The sequence below is a fragment of the Acomys minous genome, assembly GCF_964271855.1.
Source record: "Acomys minous genome assembly, chromosome: 2".
Lineage (NCBI taxonomy): Eukaryota > Metazoa > Chordata > Mammalia > Rodentia > Muridae > Acomys > Acomys minous.
In genome coordinates this window covers 112,432,549-112,449,749 of record NC_140484.1, presented here as the reverse complement: position 1 = coordinate 112,449,749, position 17,201 = coordinate 112,432,549, and the positions used below count along the sequence as shown (strand labels likewise).

General features: G+C 37.6%; 1 protein-coding gene across 2 annotated transcripts in view; it reads right to left on the bottom strand.

Moving 5' to 3' along the window:
- AGBL1 (AGBL carboxypeptidase 1) overlaps positions 1 to 17,201 on the bottom strand; it is an 880,118-nt gene that overhangs the window by 261,113 nt on the left and 601,804 nt on the right. For both annotated transcript variants that reach the window (XM_084772153.1, XM_084772154.1), the window contains exon 22: positions 6,614 to 6,771. In XM_084772153.1, the coding sequence (XP_084628279.1) occupies positions 6,614 to 6,771 (158 nt within the window). The remainder of the gene's footprint in view (positions 1 to 6,613; positions 6,772 to 17,201) is intronic.

Genomic DNA, 17,201 nt, shown 5'->3' with positions numbered 1-17,201 from the left:
TTCCTTCCCTTCTTCCTATCTTTGTTCCAGGTGTGCTTTCCCAAGTACGATGGGCTCCACTCTTTCTGCTCATCTCTCTTCCCTACCATGTAGCTGCTTTTCTGACACATGGTCAACCTGCATGTTAACCCAACTCAGAGGGCATGGCTTGCTTTCTTCTTGCTTACTTCAGAGTTTTTTTTTAAACATTAACGAAATTCTTCTTGAACTTTTAAAAAGTCTATTAAAAAATATAAAGATCATACAATAAGAAAAAGAAAGATCAGGTATGGAGGCAAGCATATATAACTAGTGCTTGAGACAGATTGGACACTCAAGGCCAATCTTGGCTGCAAAGTACATTCACAAGGTTCTCTGCAAACACTGAAAGACAAATAAAACATTGACAGCAAGATGGGTCAGAGTGGGTAAAAGCAGATGGTCATGCAATCTTAATGGTGTCAGTTTGATACTTGGGATCCATCAAATGCCGGACGTGGTGGTTTGGATCTATAATTTCTGTGCTACTAGAACAAGACAGGAGATGGGCGTCAGAGATGAAGGAAGCATACGTGATCTCATGAGTGAGCTAGCTTGGAGTGCAGGGAGTAGAGGAATAAAGAGAGCTCTTGCCACAACAACTAGAAGAAAAACTAACTCCCCAAAGTCATTCTCTGACCCCTGCATATGCACCCCTCCAGTGCATGCAAAAACACACACATTTACTACTACAAAACAACCATCCACTAATAATAATTTTTTAAAATAAAATTAAATCACTTAGGTTTCTTTAAAAGGGCAAAAAGCAAAGAACAATGAAAAAGAAGTATGGAGAGCTGTTAAAAAAATCTATAAATGATATTATTACCTATCAGAAAAATTCATTAAACAATTTCAATTATAATTTTTAATTTAGTGAAATTGCAACTAAATATACAAATAATGAAAATTTTCCTCCATAAAACAAAAATGATGGCTTAGGAAGTAACAGCTGTCTGAGTGATAATAATTTTTTAAATATGAAAGTTAAAAGCTTATGATACTTTGTTAAGGAATCACATGAAGAGGCAGCAGAAAGACCACCACACACTTGTTGGGGGAACGTCAAAGACTCAGGAGTAGACACAGGTATCAGATCTGATGGTGGAATCAATAGTCAATAGATTAAGCACGTCTACTACTTTAATATAACTCACGCTAAAATCACAGGGAGTCAAGCTTTGCAGTTAAAAATTCAGTAGAGAATTCAGCACTGATGATTAGTATAGGAAGTCACAGAGCACTTTCTTAAGCAAATACTAATGAGCTGTACTTTCAACATCAGATGTGCATGTTTGTAATGCTAGAAGACTGACCACTATGTGTCCCTTGGAGTCTGATGGAACTGACTATTAAAGCAAAAATATATTATGTGCGTGCACGCGAGTACATTATATAGCAAAGTGACATTACTAATCAGTGATGAAAAGGTAGGCTATATCTATATATACTTATCTATAGGGCATTGGACATATGGTCTTGTGCATTCTAGGCCAGCACTTGACTACTTAGCTACATCCTAAGTTCTCCTTTTTACGTATTAGTTTGAGACAGTGCTTCATTATGTTGCTCTGGCTGGCCTTTCACTTTTTCTATAGTCCAGATAGGTTTGAACTTTCAATTATCCTTTCTTGGCCTCCAAAGTAACTGAGATTACATGTCAGCACCAGTAGGCCTGAAAGATGAAAGTATACAATGCTAAAAAATTTGTGAAATAAATTATGTAATCTTTTAATACATTAACTGTCAACATTGAGGGGGTTGTCTGATGCCTAAAGGCAGGAGTGGAGTACTTTTCTCAAATTATATATATATTCTTGTTTATAGAACAAAAACTATATTTTCCTTCTCTTTAACAGGGGACATCTATCCCATCTGAGAACTGCTGGATCATATGAAGGGACCTGGTCCTGCAGATCCAAAGCTAAAAGATCTCCATGGCAAAGGGCAACAAGAGGATGTCTGGGAGGAGTCCCCGTGAGGTTCCAGTATTAATCCTGTAGCAGCAGCCAGAGGCCTGGAGCCTGACCAACTGCTTATTGTAATAAATGTTTGCAAGTAAAGATGTGTGGGCAAAAGGGTGTGCTATATGGTGAGATGGTTTTATGTTTGTTTGCTTGTTTGTTTTGTGGAAAGGCTGCAAGGGTGGAAGGCAGCTATGAAGGGATTGGGAGATGAGTGGAATTGGGTTACTTGATGTGAAATTCACAAAAATAATCAATGAAAATTAAAAAATAAAAGTCTCTGTCTCTTTGTCTCTATGTGTGTGTGTATGTGTGTGTGTGTTTGTGTGTACCATGTGCATTCAGGAGCCCATAAAAGCCAGAAGAAAATTTAAATCCCTTAGAACTGGATTACAAGCAGTTATGAGCTACCATGTGGGTTTTGGGAAATGATCCTGGGTCCTCTAAAGGAGCAGGGCTTTTAAATGCTGAGCCATCTCTCTATCCAATAAAACTATAGCTTTAAAATAAAAATCAATTGCTTATTTAATTATTAATTTTTTTTCCTGTAGGGCTAAAGAGATGATGGTTTAGTTGAAAAGAAAAATGCTTGCCTTGCAAACAACAACAACAACAACAACAACAACAAAACAAAAGAACTGAGTTCAATCCACAGATTCCACACAAAAGTCAGACATGGTGGCACATGTTTAGAATAATCACATGGTGTTGGGGGAGGGGAAGGGGATGTGTGTTGCAGGGGGAGGGGGGTAGACAGGAATATTAGGGCCTAGTAGCTGTCCAGCCTAGCCTGTGTGGTAGCTCTAGGCTAATAAGAGATGGTATTTCAAAATAATGTGATAGCATTACAGGCAAATGACATCTGGGATTGTCATGTGGTCTGTGGCTGACAACACAGAAGTACACTCATACCAACATCTCCCACCTCCCCACACATAAACACACAAATAAAAATAGTATTTTTTTTCTACAGCCTAGATAAGAGTTTTGGGGTTTAGTGTTGTCTTGACAAACTAAAGAAACAAGCAAATTTTCTCTGTGTAAGTACTAAGGAAAGTCAGACTAAAGAGGCCATCTGTAATTTGAAACATCTATGAGATATGGAGTGGTTGCTGAGGCAAGGCACATCTCTCTGTTATTAATGGAGGGACACATAGAGATCGGGCTGCTCAGCTGAGGCGATCAAGAGGCAGTGGAGGGACACAAATCGAGATGAACAGGAGCTGACTCAGCAAAACTGTTTAATGACTTTGCAAAAGATCTGTCACAGTGGATGAACAGCACCTCCAGACAAAGTGGCTCTGCATCCCTCCCTGCACTGCACACCGGTTATTGCCAGGAGAAGATTGAGAATGAGGAGAAAGGGAGAGAGAAGGAAAGAAGATCACAAGATGCTTTTAAGGAGTACAGAAACATTTTTTAAATGACCAGCATGGGGGGATGGGACATTAAAAAAAAACAGGAAGCAAAGAGCACATGCATTTTATTTCACTGTTTCACCTCTCCTCTATTCCTGAAAGATAGCAAGTTGCTCTGAGAATCTGTCAGCACTCTAATTGTTTTTATGGTAAATGAGGCATGAAACCTATTGTCAGAAAACATGGTATCCATGTGTACAGCCACACATTCTTTTCCCTGCAGGTTGTCCCCAGGAATTACTGCCTTTGAGGATGCTAAAGGCTCAAATGCCATATGCTTATATTTCTTTAAGGTTGACATTAGGAAAAGAGCATCCTTTCCCTTTTCAGTCTTAGAATATGACAACAGATTATTTGTAAAAGTCAGTGGAAACACTATTATACCCAAAAAAGGTCAGGGTGTAGAAAGTTTGGTATAGATTCCTTTAAAACATACTAAGAGAGGTTAGGGATATGGATTAGTGTCTAAAAGCATTTGCCATGCCAGCATTTGCACTTGAGGTCAAATCCCCAGCACCCATGTAAAAAGATGACCTAAAATGCCAAAACAGTGGGGAACAGATATGAGAGGCTCACTTATTCATTCTGGATGCTAAACATGTGGATTCAGACAAGGGAATCAGGGACATCAACTGTACTCCTTTGGCCTCTGCATGCATGGACAGAAATGTGCATATCTACATGCATATGCACCTACACCACATGATCTTACATATATAAAATGTTTTAAAATAAGTTTTAAATATATATATATATATATATATATATATATATATATATATATATATATATATATATGGAGAGCTATTAACAAGCATTAATCGCCTGCTTGGTATTTGTATAAAGTCCTTGTACAGGGTGAATTCCTAGGATTTGATCTGTTGAGTGGAGTATTTCCTTTTTGTTTTGTTTTGTTGTTGCTTTCTTTAAACCAGACAAAAAATGCCAACACTAAGGAATTGGAGGAGACACAAAGTCCCACCCATAAACAAGGAGCCATTGCAATGATTCATGCTGGCAAAGGGAATAGCTGTTTCTCCAATGGACTGCCATTGGCTATATCAACCACATTCTAGGCCAGGACCCGTGCCCAGTAGTGCTTGACCAACATAAAATGACCTCCATGTCTGTGTGTGTGCTTTTTGTTTGTACTAGTTTTTTACAAATACACTTGACTGTTGTATGTCTTGATTTCACTCTATTCATCAGATAGACAATAATCAAGCATCCCTCAGACAGCCTATCTCTGCTTTCAGACCAACAGCTTTTACTTTATTGGTTTCCCCTTTGCCATACTTTAGTGAGTATGGGTTTGTTCTCTGGGATACCTGGGGGTCAAGAAACCTTCAGGTTAACTTTCCCTATGATATCAGGCCCTTTGAGCTGGGACCAAAGTCTGTTTTGGCCAATGGCTTCATAGTAGAATGGATATCTTGATTAAAAATAAAACTGGATGTAATAGACAGTCTCTCTATTGTAATTATTTACCAACATATGTATCAAATTTAAGACAAATATCTCCCAAACAAGCATGTGCAGCATGTCCTCTGTTCAGACGTCTTGTCTTTGAGTTGGTGAGTCAGTCTAAGAAGAGGCGTTGTCAGAGGACTATCCTTGGGCTGGTGGCAGCTAACAATGGATAGTCAGTGGCACGGTGTGTGTGTGTGACAGCTCGCGCTATCATCTTATGAGAACCCACATGGCAGCTACTGTGTTTGAAGCCTGACACTGAATTCTTCAGACTTGAATTAGAAGAGGCATTTCTTTGATAGATTTCTTCTTGTTCTCGTTTACAGGCAACTAATCCTTACTGCATTGGATCAAACAGACGGGCACAATCAATTCAGGGAAAGCAAGCAATGCCAGTTCTGCTCAATCTTTCCTCAATGAGCAGCTGAGGATGGAAGGGAGAGAAAGGTAAGGAAGAAAATCCATCCGTGTCTCCACCCAACATTGCTCAGGGAAGGAAAAGATGAGAAGACAAACAGAAATACAAGTCGAGGCAGGTGAGTACATTTGCTGTCAGAGGGGGCGTTTGAAAATTGAGACAGTGTTAAACATGGCAAGGCTTTGGGTGCTGAGGGGAATGGTATGGAAGGATACAGGGGCAGATGGATGTGGTTGTAATGTCCAAACAAATATAAAAGATGACAGGATATTTGGGGGTAGGGGGACATTGACATTGGATTCACTTAAGTCTCTGACATCTGAGTTTTATATTAGTCTGTGATGAATGAGTTCATTACTGTGTTTAGTTAATTAAGGCCCAAAGTAATGGAGGCTTTCCAACATTGTATTAAATGCACACTACCGTATCTTTTTGGTCTTGACTTGCTATATGATGAGAAGCAACAGTGTAACAGCATTTTAACAGTGACACACAGAAAACTAATGAAAATTAGCTGGAAATAAAAGGCTTCCCAGAGCACTACTTTTGCCTTTGCTTTTGGAGGCAAAATGCATGGTTATATGCTTCCTCATTTACCAGCAGACAGTAAGTCTCCCATTGGTCCCATTGCTCAAAGTTCAGCCTGTGACTTAGCCTCCCTGGAACTTCTGATGCCTCCTGGTCCTCTCTCCTTTTGTGTGGCATTATTTCTTCCCTTCCCTGAATTTATTCTGGTCAAGTATGCATCTACAGGAAAGTGCATCACAAAACTCATTTGGATAATGGTTCTCCATCCCTTGACTCATCACCAATGCTCAGTTCACAGATATCCAGCTGTCCCTTGTCATGTGAGTTAATTTCTCTTGACCAATGATAAATCATCTTCTAGCCCAGTATGACATTGTTTGAGGAAGAGATACTTGTCCCAAGTGTCTAGAACCCTGCAGTAAGACCCTTTGCCATTTTTATATTGAGCAATAGCCCAAAAATGTTACCTGTGTAAGAATGCAATTCACAAAAAGTCTGTACTTCTGTAAGGCTGTGGCACCAAGCTCCAGCTTCATTATCATAAGCAATAAGTATTAATAATATACTTATAAATATGTAAAATTATATATTTACATGTGTGTACAATTGGCAACTGCCCCACATTTTCAGCATCTGTGGAGCCTCAAGTCTGGCTTTCCTTGCAGTACAGTTGAACCTATCTTTATTTCTTAGCTCATCATTATTTTCTGTCTATCAAGGACCCATTGATCCACTTCACCAGGACACCTGTACCGACTATACCTGAGCCATCCCTGATTCCCGTGTAAGCATCTTACCGCTGGAGGTAGTGGTCCAGAACATCTGCGTTCAGCAAAGTTGTAGCTTGAGCCAAGAGTTTATGACTACAGCTTGCAGATTTGAGTTCCAAGATGAGGAGGCCCAAGCAGAACATGGCGCCCATCTCCTCCAGTTCTCTGGTACCAAACTGTAGACCCTGCCAGTTAAACAAAGCAAGCAACAGTGACTGTTGAGTGGGAACTGAGTACTGACATCTTCAGACTATCAGAGAAATTGAGCGTTTATAGTGCTTGTCAGTCACTTTCCAAAGTTTTTTTTTTCTCTACATGTGCTGAAGTTTTCTTGACAGGATAGCAAGCTGGCTCAAGGGGACAATAAAGGGCATGAGTGGCACAGGACCAGTCACCCCCTCCATCCTTGCATTGCAATCTACAAAGTTGCTATCTCTGTTTTGAAAAGGAGATTACTGTGGAAACAAGGATTTATTATTATACAATTTGCATTGATTTAAACAATGGCAAAGGGGGGGGGCAGGAATCCTTCACATATTAACACTGAAACTTCAAAATAAAGTATATTTTCCTCAAAGTATAGTTTTCCTTTGCCAACTAAATTTAATCTTAGCATTCCATGTTCATGAAGTAGAGATGACCATAATGATCAGGTATGGTGAAGTATGCTTGCCATCTGTCACTTTGGAGGCTGAGGCTGAGGGATTATGAGTTGCAGCCTAGCCTGGGCTACATTGTAAAACCCTCCTTCTCTGAGAAAGAGGAGGAGACTGGGACAGTTTACAGCAATTGACAAAACCTTTTCAGGCACCTTCTTGAATCCCGTAAGTGTTCTGAGCATTTCGCAGATTTACAGACATAATAGTAAGCTATTTTCTTATCAAGTTCTACTACCTAACTATTTTTTGTAATCCATACAGAAGAGGACAAGACACATAAAACTAAGGAACTTATCCAAGGTCTCAACAGCTAGTAAGTAATAGTAAGTAACCAGTAAGAGGATTCTGCCTTCACAATTGCCCATGAAATTGTATATACAAGTACAGTTACAGAGAAAAGTAGAATCTGTGTTTTTCAAAATTCAGAGCAGAATTAGATTTAAATCACAGTTCCACTATTTCCTGATGTTGCTGTGTGAGGTTCTGAAACTTTATTATTCTTTATTTTCTCATCTGTAAAATGGGATCATGATCCTCCCCACTAGACACCTAAAGCATTATACATTCTCTCATCTACAACTGATGAGAGAATATTCCAGAGTTGCTGAGATATAAATAGAGTTTAGCTCATATTCTCTTTCACTTTTCCTGAAAATAAGATTTAATTAGATGGAGTTCAGAGCAGTCGTGTGATTTACATATAATACTAAATAAAAAATCAATAATTTATTATTTTAATAAAATGGTATTATATGACACATATTTTACTATAATAGAATAAGTGAAAAATAACTGGTTTTATCCAATGTATTATAATATATCACATTTTAATTGCAACATATAATTACAAAATAGTAAACAGCTTATTATATATTTCAAAACAACTAAAGGAAAAGATTTTGAATGTCACCAACACAAGAAAATGATACATGTTTGATGCAATAGATATGGTAATTGCTTTTCTTAATCATTAGACATTATACCCATGTACACACTGCTTAATGATTAGACATTATATGCACACAACACAGTTCCCCTAAATAGGTACAATTATTATGTCAATTAAAATTAAAATATACAATTTTACTTTCAATATCACTGCTACTATATTCTAGAGGACACAGATAGGGCAGAACTGATTCATAAGAATTGCTTTTAAGCATGTCAAGGGAAAAAAAAAAACAAAAACCAAAATTGGATATAGGGAAGCAGTGAGCCTCACAGGAGACTTCCAAGGTAAAAGCACCCCAGTGAGTAGAAAGTCTCAAGTTGATTTGAGCTGCTTGAAAATTGGATTTTCTGCTTGTTTTGACACCTGTTTTCTAAAGAAAGGAGACATTACACTAGAGTTGAAGGAAGCAAGTTCCTCTGTAAACAGCCACAATACAAGAAGACAGATGTTGAACAAATTGCTTTTATTTCCTCCTCAAGTCCATAGGAAAAAAGACCATTTTTTAAAGAGAGAGAATCCCCAGAGCCCCCTTCTACGTACTGAAGTTCTGAGGTCTGACTCTATGCACAGTCTTGTGTAGACACTCTTCTTCCTTGGAGAATGACTTGGCTAGGTCAGAGGAAAGGAAGTGAAGATCACATCCAGCCAGTGATCTGTCCCATATATGTGGCCTAGGAATGTCTCCTACAAGAAGCAAGCAAAAGTCCAGTATTCTGGACTTGGGAGAGCCCCTTGCACATGGAAATTCTGCCACCTAGCTGGGCAGAGAACTGGAAAAGCATTGTAGGGAACACATCTACTAGCCTGTGCAGTGTTGATGGGCTGGAAGCCATCCCATCACACCAGTCCTCTTCTATATGTTTGTAGCTGAAGCAATAGCATTTATAAAAGAAAATAAGTGCTATTCCCAGAGTAGGCACACTAACTCCAGGCAGCATCACTTGGTGTCATAAAAACACTAGTTCAGAAAACTCTTAAAGGAACTCATATCACTTTATTGACTGAGGAAACTTGGGAAGTCTGCAGTTTCATTTTGGCCTCTCCTATTGATTTTTTTCTTTCTTACTATTTTTTTTTTCATTTTCACTCTCACACAGTATCAACAATATTTGTTTATATTAATGATCGTTTTCTCACAGTCAAGTCCTGGTGTGGAAATAAATCTTCAAAGGGAAGGGCCAAGCAATATCTCTTTCTAACTTAACAGTATTTCCCATGCATAGAACACACACCCATCCATGGTACATTCCCCATGCCTAATAAATGAACAAGCAAGACCTCTTCCTGAGTGAACATGGAGAGGCCTTTGTAGCTTGTGCCTTAGTCACACAGCATTTTGTATATGGACTTTAACTTTATTTTTTTAATTTTTAATTAATTTATTCTTGTTATATCTCAATGGTTATCCCATCCCTTGTATCCTCCCATTCTTCCCTCCCTCCCATTTTCCCCTTATTCCCCTCCCCTACGACTGTTCCTGAGGGGGATTTCCTCCCCCTGTATATGTTCATAGGGTATCAAGTCTCTTCTTGGTAACCTGCTGCCCTTCCTCTGAGTGCCACCAGGTCTCCCTCTCCAGGGGACATGGTCAAATGTGAGGCACCAGAGTTCATGTGAAAGTCATATCCCACTCTCCACTCAACTGTGGAGCATGTTCTGTCCATTGGCTAGATCTGGGTAGGGGTTTAAAGAAACCTACAAGTAGAACATTAGGATAGGCAGATTTGGGCCCAGGGTTCCTACTCAAACTAAGGTACCAGCCAAGGACAATACAGGTGGTAAACTTGAAACCCCTACCCAGATCTAGCCAATGGACCTTAACTCTAATGAGTGGAGAATTCATGATCCTCCCACTGTCACAATTCAAGAACATTAAACTACACATGTTTTTGCTCAAGGAGAAGCATCCTTATCTCTGAATATTATGGGTAAAACATCATGTTATTCCTCTTCATTGATTGCATGATGGTCTGGAAGGTAGTGAGTGTATAAATAAAGTTATAGTTAAATTAGGGTAGAGTTGAGAGTCAATAAAAAGAAAACCAACCTCTCCCTGACAGTTCATTAACTGCCCCACTGATGAAGCTTTTGCTTTGAATAGTTCATGACTGTAAGGAAGGTAGACGATTCATGACACTGTTTCAGCATCTTAGAATCACAGCTAAACCATATACCTTTCTTCTCTTACATTGGAGAATGGCTGCTGCAGCTCCATCCAGCACATCACCCAAATGAGAAGAAAAAAAATAGAAAAAATTGCTGCACTCTCACCAGCAATGAAGGAGTGTTCCCTTTCTCCACATCCTCACCAGCCTGTGCTGTCACTTGGGATTTTGGTCTTAGCCATTCTGGTAGGTGTGAGATGGAATCTCAGAGTCATTTTGATTTGCATTTCTGTGATGACTAAGGATGTTGAGAATTTCTTCTTCTTTTTTCCTATTTTATTTTATTAGTTTATTATGCTTCCTTTTAACATATACATTTATATTATTACACATGAATAAAATAAATTACATACAGTAGGAAGAACCATGAGACAATCATGTGTTATATAAATGTTACATTCATAGTGATTTGGCTATTTGTACTTGTCAAACTTGAAGTAAACATCTTTTCTATCTTGTTGCATCTAAATTTCTGAATAAAAATCAATATCTATCCTATCCCATCCCTATTACCTTAAATCCTCTGTCTTGATCTAAAAAGATCTTATCTTTTAACCAACTAAAGTTGATTGTAAGACTAAACTATCTGGTCTTCAACCGCTGTCAGAGACTTAAGAAGGAATAAAACTTAAAGGCCTGAGTGAACTGGTAGTACAGGTTAGCATATTCCAAAATGAAAAAAAAAATGGCTGAGACAGCTTACTGCCTGAACAGTCACACAATACTCTATAGAAGTTTTCTTCGCCATTTGCTATTCCTCTGTTGAGACTTCTCTGTTCAGCTCTGTGCCCCATTTCTTAATTGGGTTATTTGGTTTGGTGGTGTTTAATATCTTAAGTTCTTTATATATTCTGGATATTAGCCTTTTGTCAAATCCATGGTTGTGTGGAGAGTGGGGACTGTCTCTGACATGAACTCTGGTGCTCCCTATTTGATCATTTCCCCTTGATGAGGAAGCCTGGTGGCACTCAGAGGAAGGGGAAGCAGACTGTCTGGCTGAGTCCTGGTAGGCTGTGATCATATGGTGGGGGAGGAGGTCCCCTTCTGTCACAGGTCTAGTGGAGGGGAATAGAGTGAAAGAGGGAGTGAGGGGGACTAGGAAGATATAAGTGAGAGAATAATAATCAGGATGTATTCTGAATATTTTTTAAATTTTTAAAAAGAAAGAGAAAAAAGTAGAAAATTGAATAAAATGTATTTGCTTACATGTCACTCACCAGAACTGCCATACAGCCACCCCCTGCTTTTTAACAGTCCTTAGTAGAACCTTTTACTTTCTTCAACCTTTCTAAAAGAGGAGAATTAGGAGAAAGGAGGATTGGGTTCGGTGAGTCACTCATGTGTTCTACCATCAAATGTTTTATATAGGTAGCCCCTGTCCCAAAACAATATTTGGTATATATGAGAAAGACCAAAAGAAAGCAAAACAAATAAATGAACAAAACAAAAACTTTAAATAGCATAAAGGCTAGAATACAACAGTATAAATAATTATTAAAATAAACACATAATGGAAAGATGTTGAATTTCCCTCTTTTTTATTATTCTTTTTTAAATATTCTTTTTAAAATTAATTTATTCATATTACATCTTAATTGTTATCCTATCCCTTGTATCCTCCTCTTCCTCCCTCCCTCCCACTTTAAAATATAATTACCTTTTACATTCAGTAAATTGGTGCATATATATTTAAGTTTGTAATATTTCTGACCTCCTTTTATGCCCAAAGCTGCTAGATAACAAAATGTCTGTTGGAATATAAATTGATTCATACCTTTAGGGAAATTACTCAATAACATTTGACATGATAATGTCACATCAGGGAACTATTCCTAATGAACTGATTGAAAATAAAAGTGAAGTTACATGCATAAAAATGTAAATTATGCCAAAGTTATATGTAATAATCAAAATCTGAGAGAAATAAAACCTAAATGTCTAATAAAGAAGGAATGACTAAGGAAACTATAATGGAATGGATCTGATAGGGTGTAATGGAGCCATTAAAATGATAATTATAACAACCATTTAGCAATATGGAAAATGCTCATGATTTAATGATAAAATAAAGCCAGAGACAAATTATACCATGATGCAATTCATACAGAAGAGTTAGTGGTGAGAAGAGGTTGACCAATCAGCTTACTAGGCTCCAAACACAGCCAGACTTTTTAAAAAATATTTTATTAATTTATTCATATTACATCTTAATTGTTAGCCCATCCCTTGTATCCTCCCATTCTTCCCTCCTTCCTGCTTTCCCCCTACTCCCCTCCCCTATGACAGTGACTGAGGGGGACCTCCTCCCCCTGTATATGCTCATAGGATATCAAGTCTCTTCTTGGTAGCCTGTCATCCTTCCTCTGAGTGTCAACAAGCCTCACCATCAAGGGGACATGGTCAAAAATGGGGCACCAGAGTTCGTATGAAAGTCAGTCCCTACTCTCCACTCAGTGGTGGAGAATGTCCTATCCATTGGCTAGATCTGGGTAGGGGTCCGAAGTTTACTGCCCGTATTGTCCTTGGCTGGTGCCATAGTTTGAGCAGGACCTCTGAGCCCAGATCTGCCCATCATAATGTTCTTCTTGATAAAAGATCCTCCAGAGGAATATCCATACCCAATCTCAAGCTGTAGTATAGAGTAACAGTAATTAAAACAGCATGGTACTGGCACAGCAATAGGCTGGTGGATCAATGGAATAAAATTGAAGACCCAGAAATGAATCCAAACACATTTGGTCACTTGATTTTTGACAAAGAAGCCAAATCTACTCAACGGAAAAATGCTAGCATCTTCAACAAATGGTGCTGGTCTAACTGGATGTCTACATGTAGAAAAATGCAATTAGACTCATATTTGTCACCATGCACAAAACTCAAGTCCAAGTGGATTAAAGACCCAACATAAAACCAGGGATACTAAATCAGTTAGAAAAAAAGTGTGGAGGAAGATGGAACACATTGGCACAGGAGTCAACTTCCTGAATAGAACACTAACAGCCCAGGCCTTAAGATCAACAATAAATAAACAGGACCTAATGAGGCTGAGAAGCTTCTGTAAGGCAGAAGGCATTGACAACAGAACAAAGCGACAGCCTACAGACAGGGAAAAGATCTTCACCAACCCTATATCAGACAAAGGTCTAACATCCAAAACATATACAGAACTCAAGAAATTAAACACCACCAAACCAAATAACCCAATTAAGAAATGGCTCTCAGAACTAAACAGAGGATTCTCAACAGAGGAATATCAAATGGCTGAGAAAGACTTATAGAAATACTCAGTCTTTAGTCATCAGAGAAATGCAAATCAAAACAACTCTGAGATTCCATCTTATACCCATCAGAATGGATGTTCCTTCATTGGTGTTGGGAATGCAAACTGGTACAACCACTTTAGAAATCTGGCTCTTCTCAGAAAAATGGGAAAAGGGCTTCCTCAAGACCCAGCTATTCCACTCCTTGGAATATACCCAGAAAATGTTCCACCACACAACAGGGACATATGTACAACCATGTTCATAGTTGCCTTATTCATGATACCCAGAGGGTCCCTCAGTAGAAGAATGGATTAAGAAACTGTGGTACATTTACACTATGGAATACTACTCAGTTATTAAAAACAAAGAACTCCTGAAATTTGTGGACAAATGGATTGAACTAGAAATGATCACAATGAGTGAGTTCACCTAGAAGCAGAAAGAGTCAAATGGTATATACTCACTTATATCTAGACACTAGCCCAAGGGGCATGCCCCATGAAAGTCTTCACTTATCAGGAAAGTAGGTCAAAGGGGAGGAACACAGCCAGACTTTATTGCTATAATTTTGCAGTAAAATGCAGCTGTTTAGCAAAGGTTTTTACAATTATATCATGAAAAAGTTTGCGTACCAACATTTCAAGAGAATTCTGCTTCATAGAAAGATTATTAAAATGCTAAAGTATGTCACTAAATGGAAGGTAAAGTTTCTTAATTTTTTGGAAGACGTGTTCATGGTAGCCATTCTTTTTTTCTATTTTTCTTTTTTCTTTTTATTAATTTACTAAGATTACATCTCAATTGTTATCCCTTGATTTGTATCCTCTCGTTCCTCCCTCTTTCACCCTATTTCTGTTCCCTAGGTCTGTGACAGAAGGGGACATCTTCCCCCACCATATGGTCACAGCCTATTAGGTCTTATCTTGGTAGCCTGTTTATCCTTTCTCTGAGTGCCACCAGGCCTCCCCACCAAGGGTAAGTGGACTAATATGGGGCACCAGAGTTCATGTCAGAGTCAGTCCCCATTACCACACAACTGTGGATAATGTCCTGTCCATTGTCTCTATCTGAGTAGGGGTTCAATGTTTACTGCATATATTGTCCTTGGTTGGTACAGTAGTTTAAGTAGACACCCCTGGGTCCATATCTGCCTTTTATGATGTTCTTCTTGTTGGTCATTGTTGTAGCCATTCCTAAGAAAAGCTAAATTTTCATTTTTCAAATTTGGAATTCATTGACACTATAATGGGCCTTTCCATGATTCTAGAAAAAAGTGCCTGTTGCCCTTTTGAGAATTACCTCTACAATGTTCTGACAAGGCAGTTTTTAAAGTGACCAGTAAGTTCAAGTTATTTGCTTTGCTCTGCCTTTCATATGCTATAACCTTAACAACAAACTTTCTATTTTTCCCTCTCTTACTGATGAATTACAGATACATTTTGAGATGTTCCATTTCAATGATTCTCTCTCCAACCATATTGAATCTTCTTACTAATGCCCTAACTATATTGAATATTCTTGTCAATGCATCACATTAAAGACTATTTCTAACACCCTAACTTTATAATTTACCTTATCATATACAGCCAACCTAGGAATTATTTATTAGTTCCACTTTTCTTTTAAATAGTACTAAAGTAGGACTTTTGCCTGGTTATTCTACAATCTTTGAAATTCTAAGTTGATACCTTTTGTACTTTGACATAATCCTTTGTAGTTATACTTCAGTGCTTTCTTCTCCAGCTATGAATCACGTGTTTCTGCCTTTCATACTTAGGGACATACTCAATAGTACATTACTATAGGTCACATTTTAAGTGCAGTCCTTTATGCACTATACTGTGTCTTTTGAATTTAAACCTACTTGAAAGAGGGTTCTGTTTAGTAAGTACAAATGAAGACTGTACTTCTCTACCTCAAGTCCACTGAATATCCCTATTTTATCCCTTCACAAATTAAAGTTTTATTTTCATTGATGAATGTTGTCAGCATATTATCCTTGCTTCATGTGATGACTTCCACTCTCCAGTCAATCCACAAGCTATAAATAGTCTTCTACCTTTGTGACAAAACCAAAGACAAGAATTGCTTTTGGTTCTAACCCTAACCCTAATGAAGAGCTCTAGAAAAGTCTCATTTTAAAAAAGCTGGTCACCATTAAATGTCCCCTATCAAGATATATATGAGATAATATTTTAACAAGAAATGTTGTGGTTAAAACATTTAAAGAAACTAAATAAACATTTTCTATTAAAATAGACGTACTACTAAAATTGGGAGAGTATCTGGGAAGTTTCTTGTTTATATTCAAAGAAAGAAGCAAACATTGTACTGAGAATAAATAAAAAGCATGAATAGGGTATAATTAAGAGAAAAGGCACAATGGAAATGAAAAATGGAATTACTAAGTTAAGAGCAAATGTGAAAATGGTTACAGACTTATGATATAAAATCCTTCACAGAGGAAACATCTTCATGGTTTTATCCAATATTTAAAAGAAGAAGTGGTAAAAATAATGAGATATGTATTTACAACATATGAAGAAATAGTGATGTCATTCTATTTTTGTTTTGTTTTATTTCTTTTCTATTATTTCTTTTGAGAATCTCATTCTTAGTTATGGTACATTTCGATCATATCTATCCTTGTATGCCACACAATTCCTATGTCTCACACTTCCTTCCCTACTCAAACCTGTGTTCTTTTATCATTGTATACAATGATATCTACCATGCCCATACATGCATGTGCACAGACACACACTATACATATATGTATACATACACATATATATGTACATATGCTCTTCCTTAGATAGATAGAGGTAGAAAGACTTTTAACAAAAATTAACCAAAATTATAAAAAATGACAATTAATACTCATCAAAGGAAAATATCACCAAGATGACATCTCCAATTCTAAACATCTATGCCACAAATACAAAGGCACCCACGTCTGTAAAAAAAAAATTACTGAAGCTTATATCACACATCAAACTCCACAAAAGGGAGCCTTTAGCACCTCACTCTCACCAATGGACAAATCATCAAGATAGAAACTAAATCGAAAAATAATCGAAAATTAATTAAACTAACAGATGTCATTAATCAAATGGACCTAACAGATATGTACAGAACTTTTCACATAAACCACAAAACAATATAACTTATTCTCAGCACCTCATGGAACCTTCTCCAAAATTGACAATATAGTTGATCACAAAGCAAGCTTCAGCAGATACAAGAAAATTAAAATAATCACTTGTATTTTATCAGACCACCATGGGCTAAAGCTGAACTTCAACAACAATGGAAATAACCAAGAGCATACACACACGGAAACTGAAGAAATCTCTATTCAAGGACAACTGGGTCAAGGACGAAATAAAGAAAATAAGTAAAGACTTCCTGGAATTCAATGAAAATGAAAGCATAACATACCTAAACCTATGGAACACAATTAAAGTAATGCTAAGAGGAACGTTCATAGAACTAAGTGCCTACATAAAGAAATCTGAGATACTCCATACAAGCAACTTAACTGAACACCTGAAAGTATTGGGAAAAAAGAAGAAG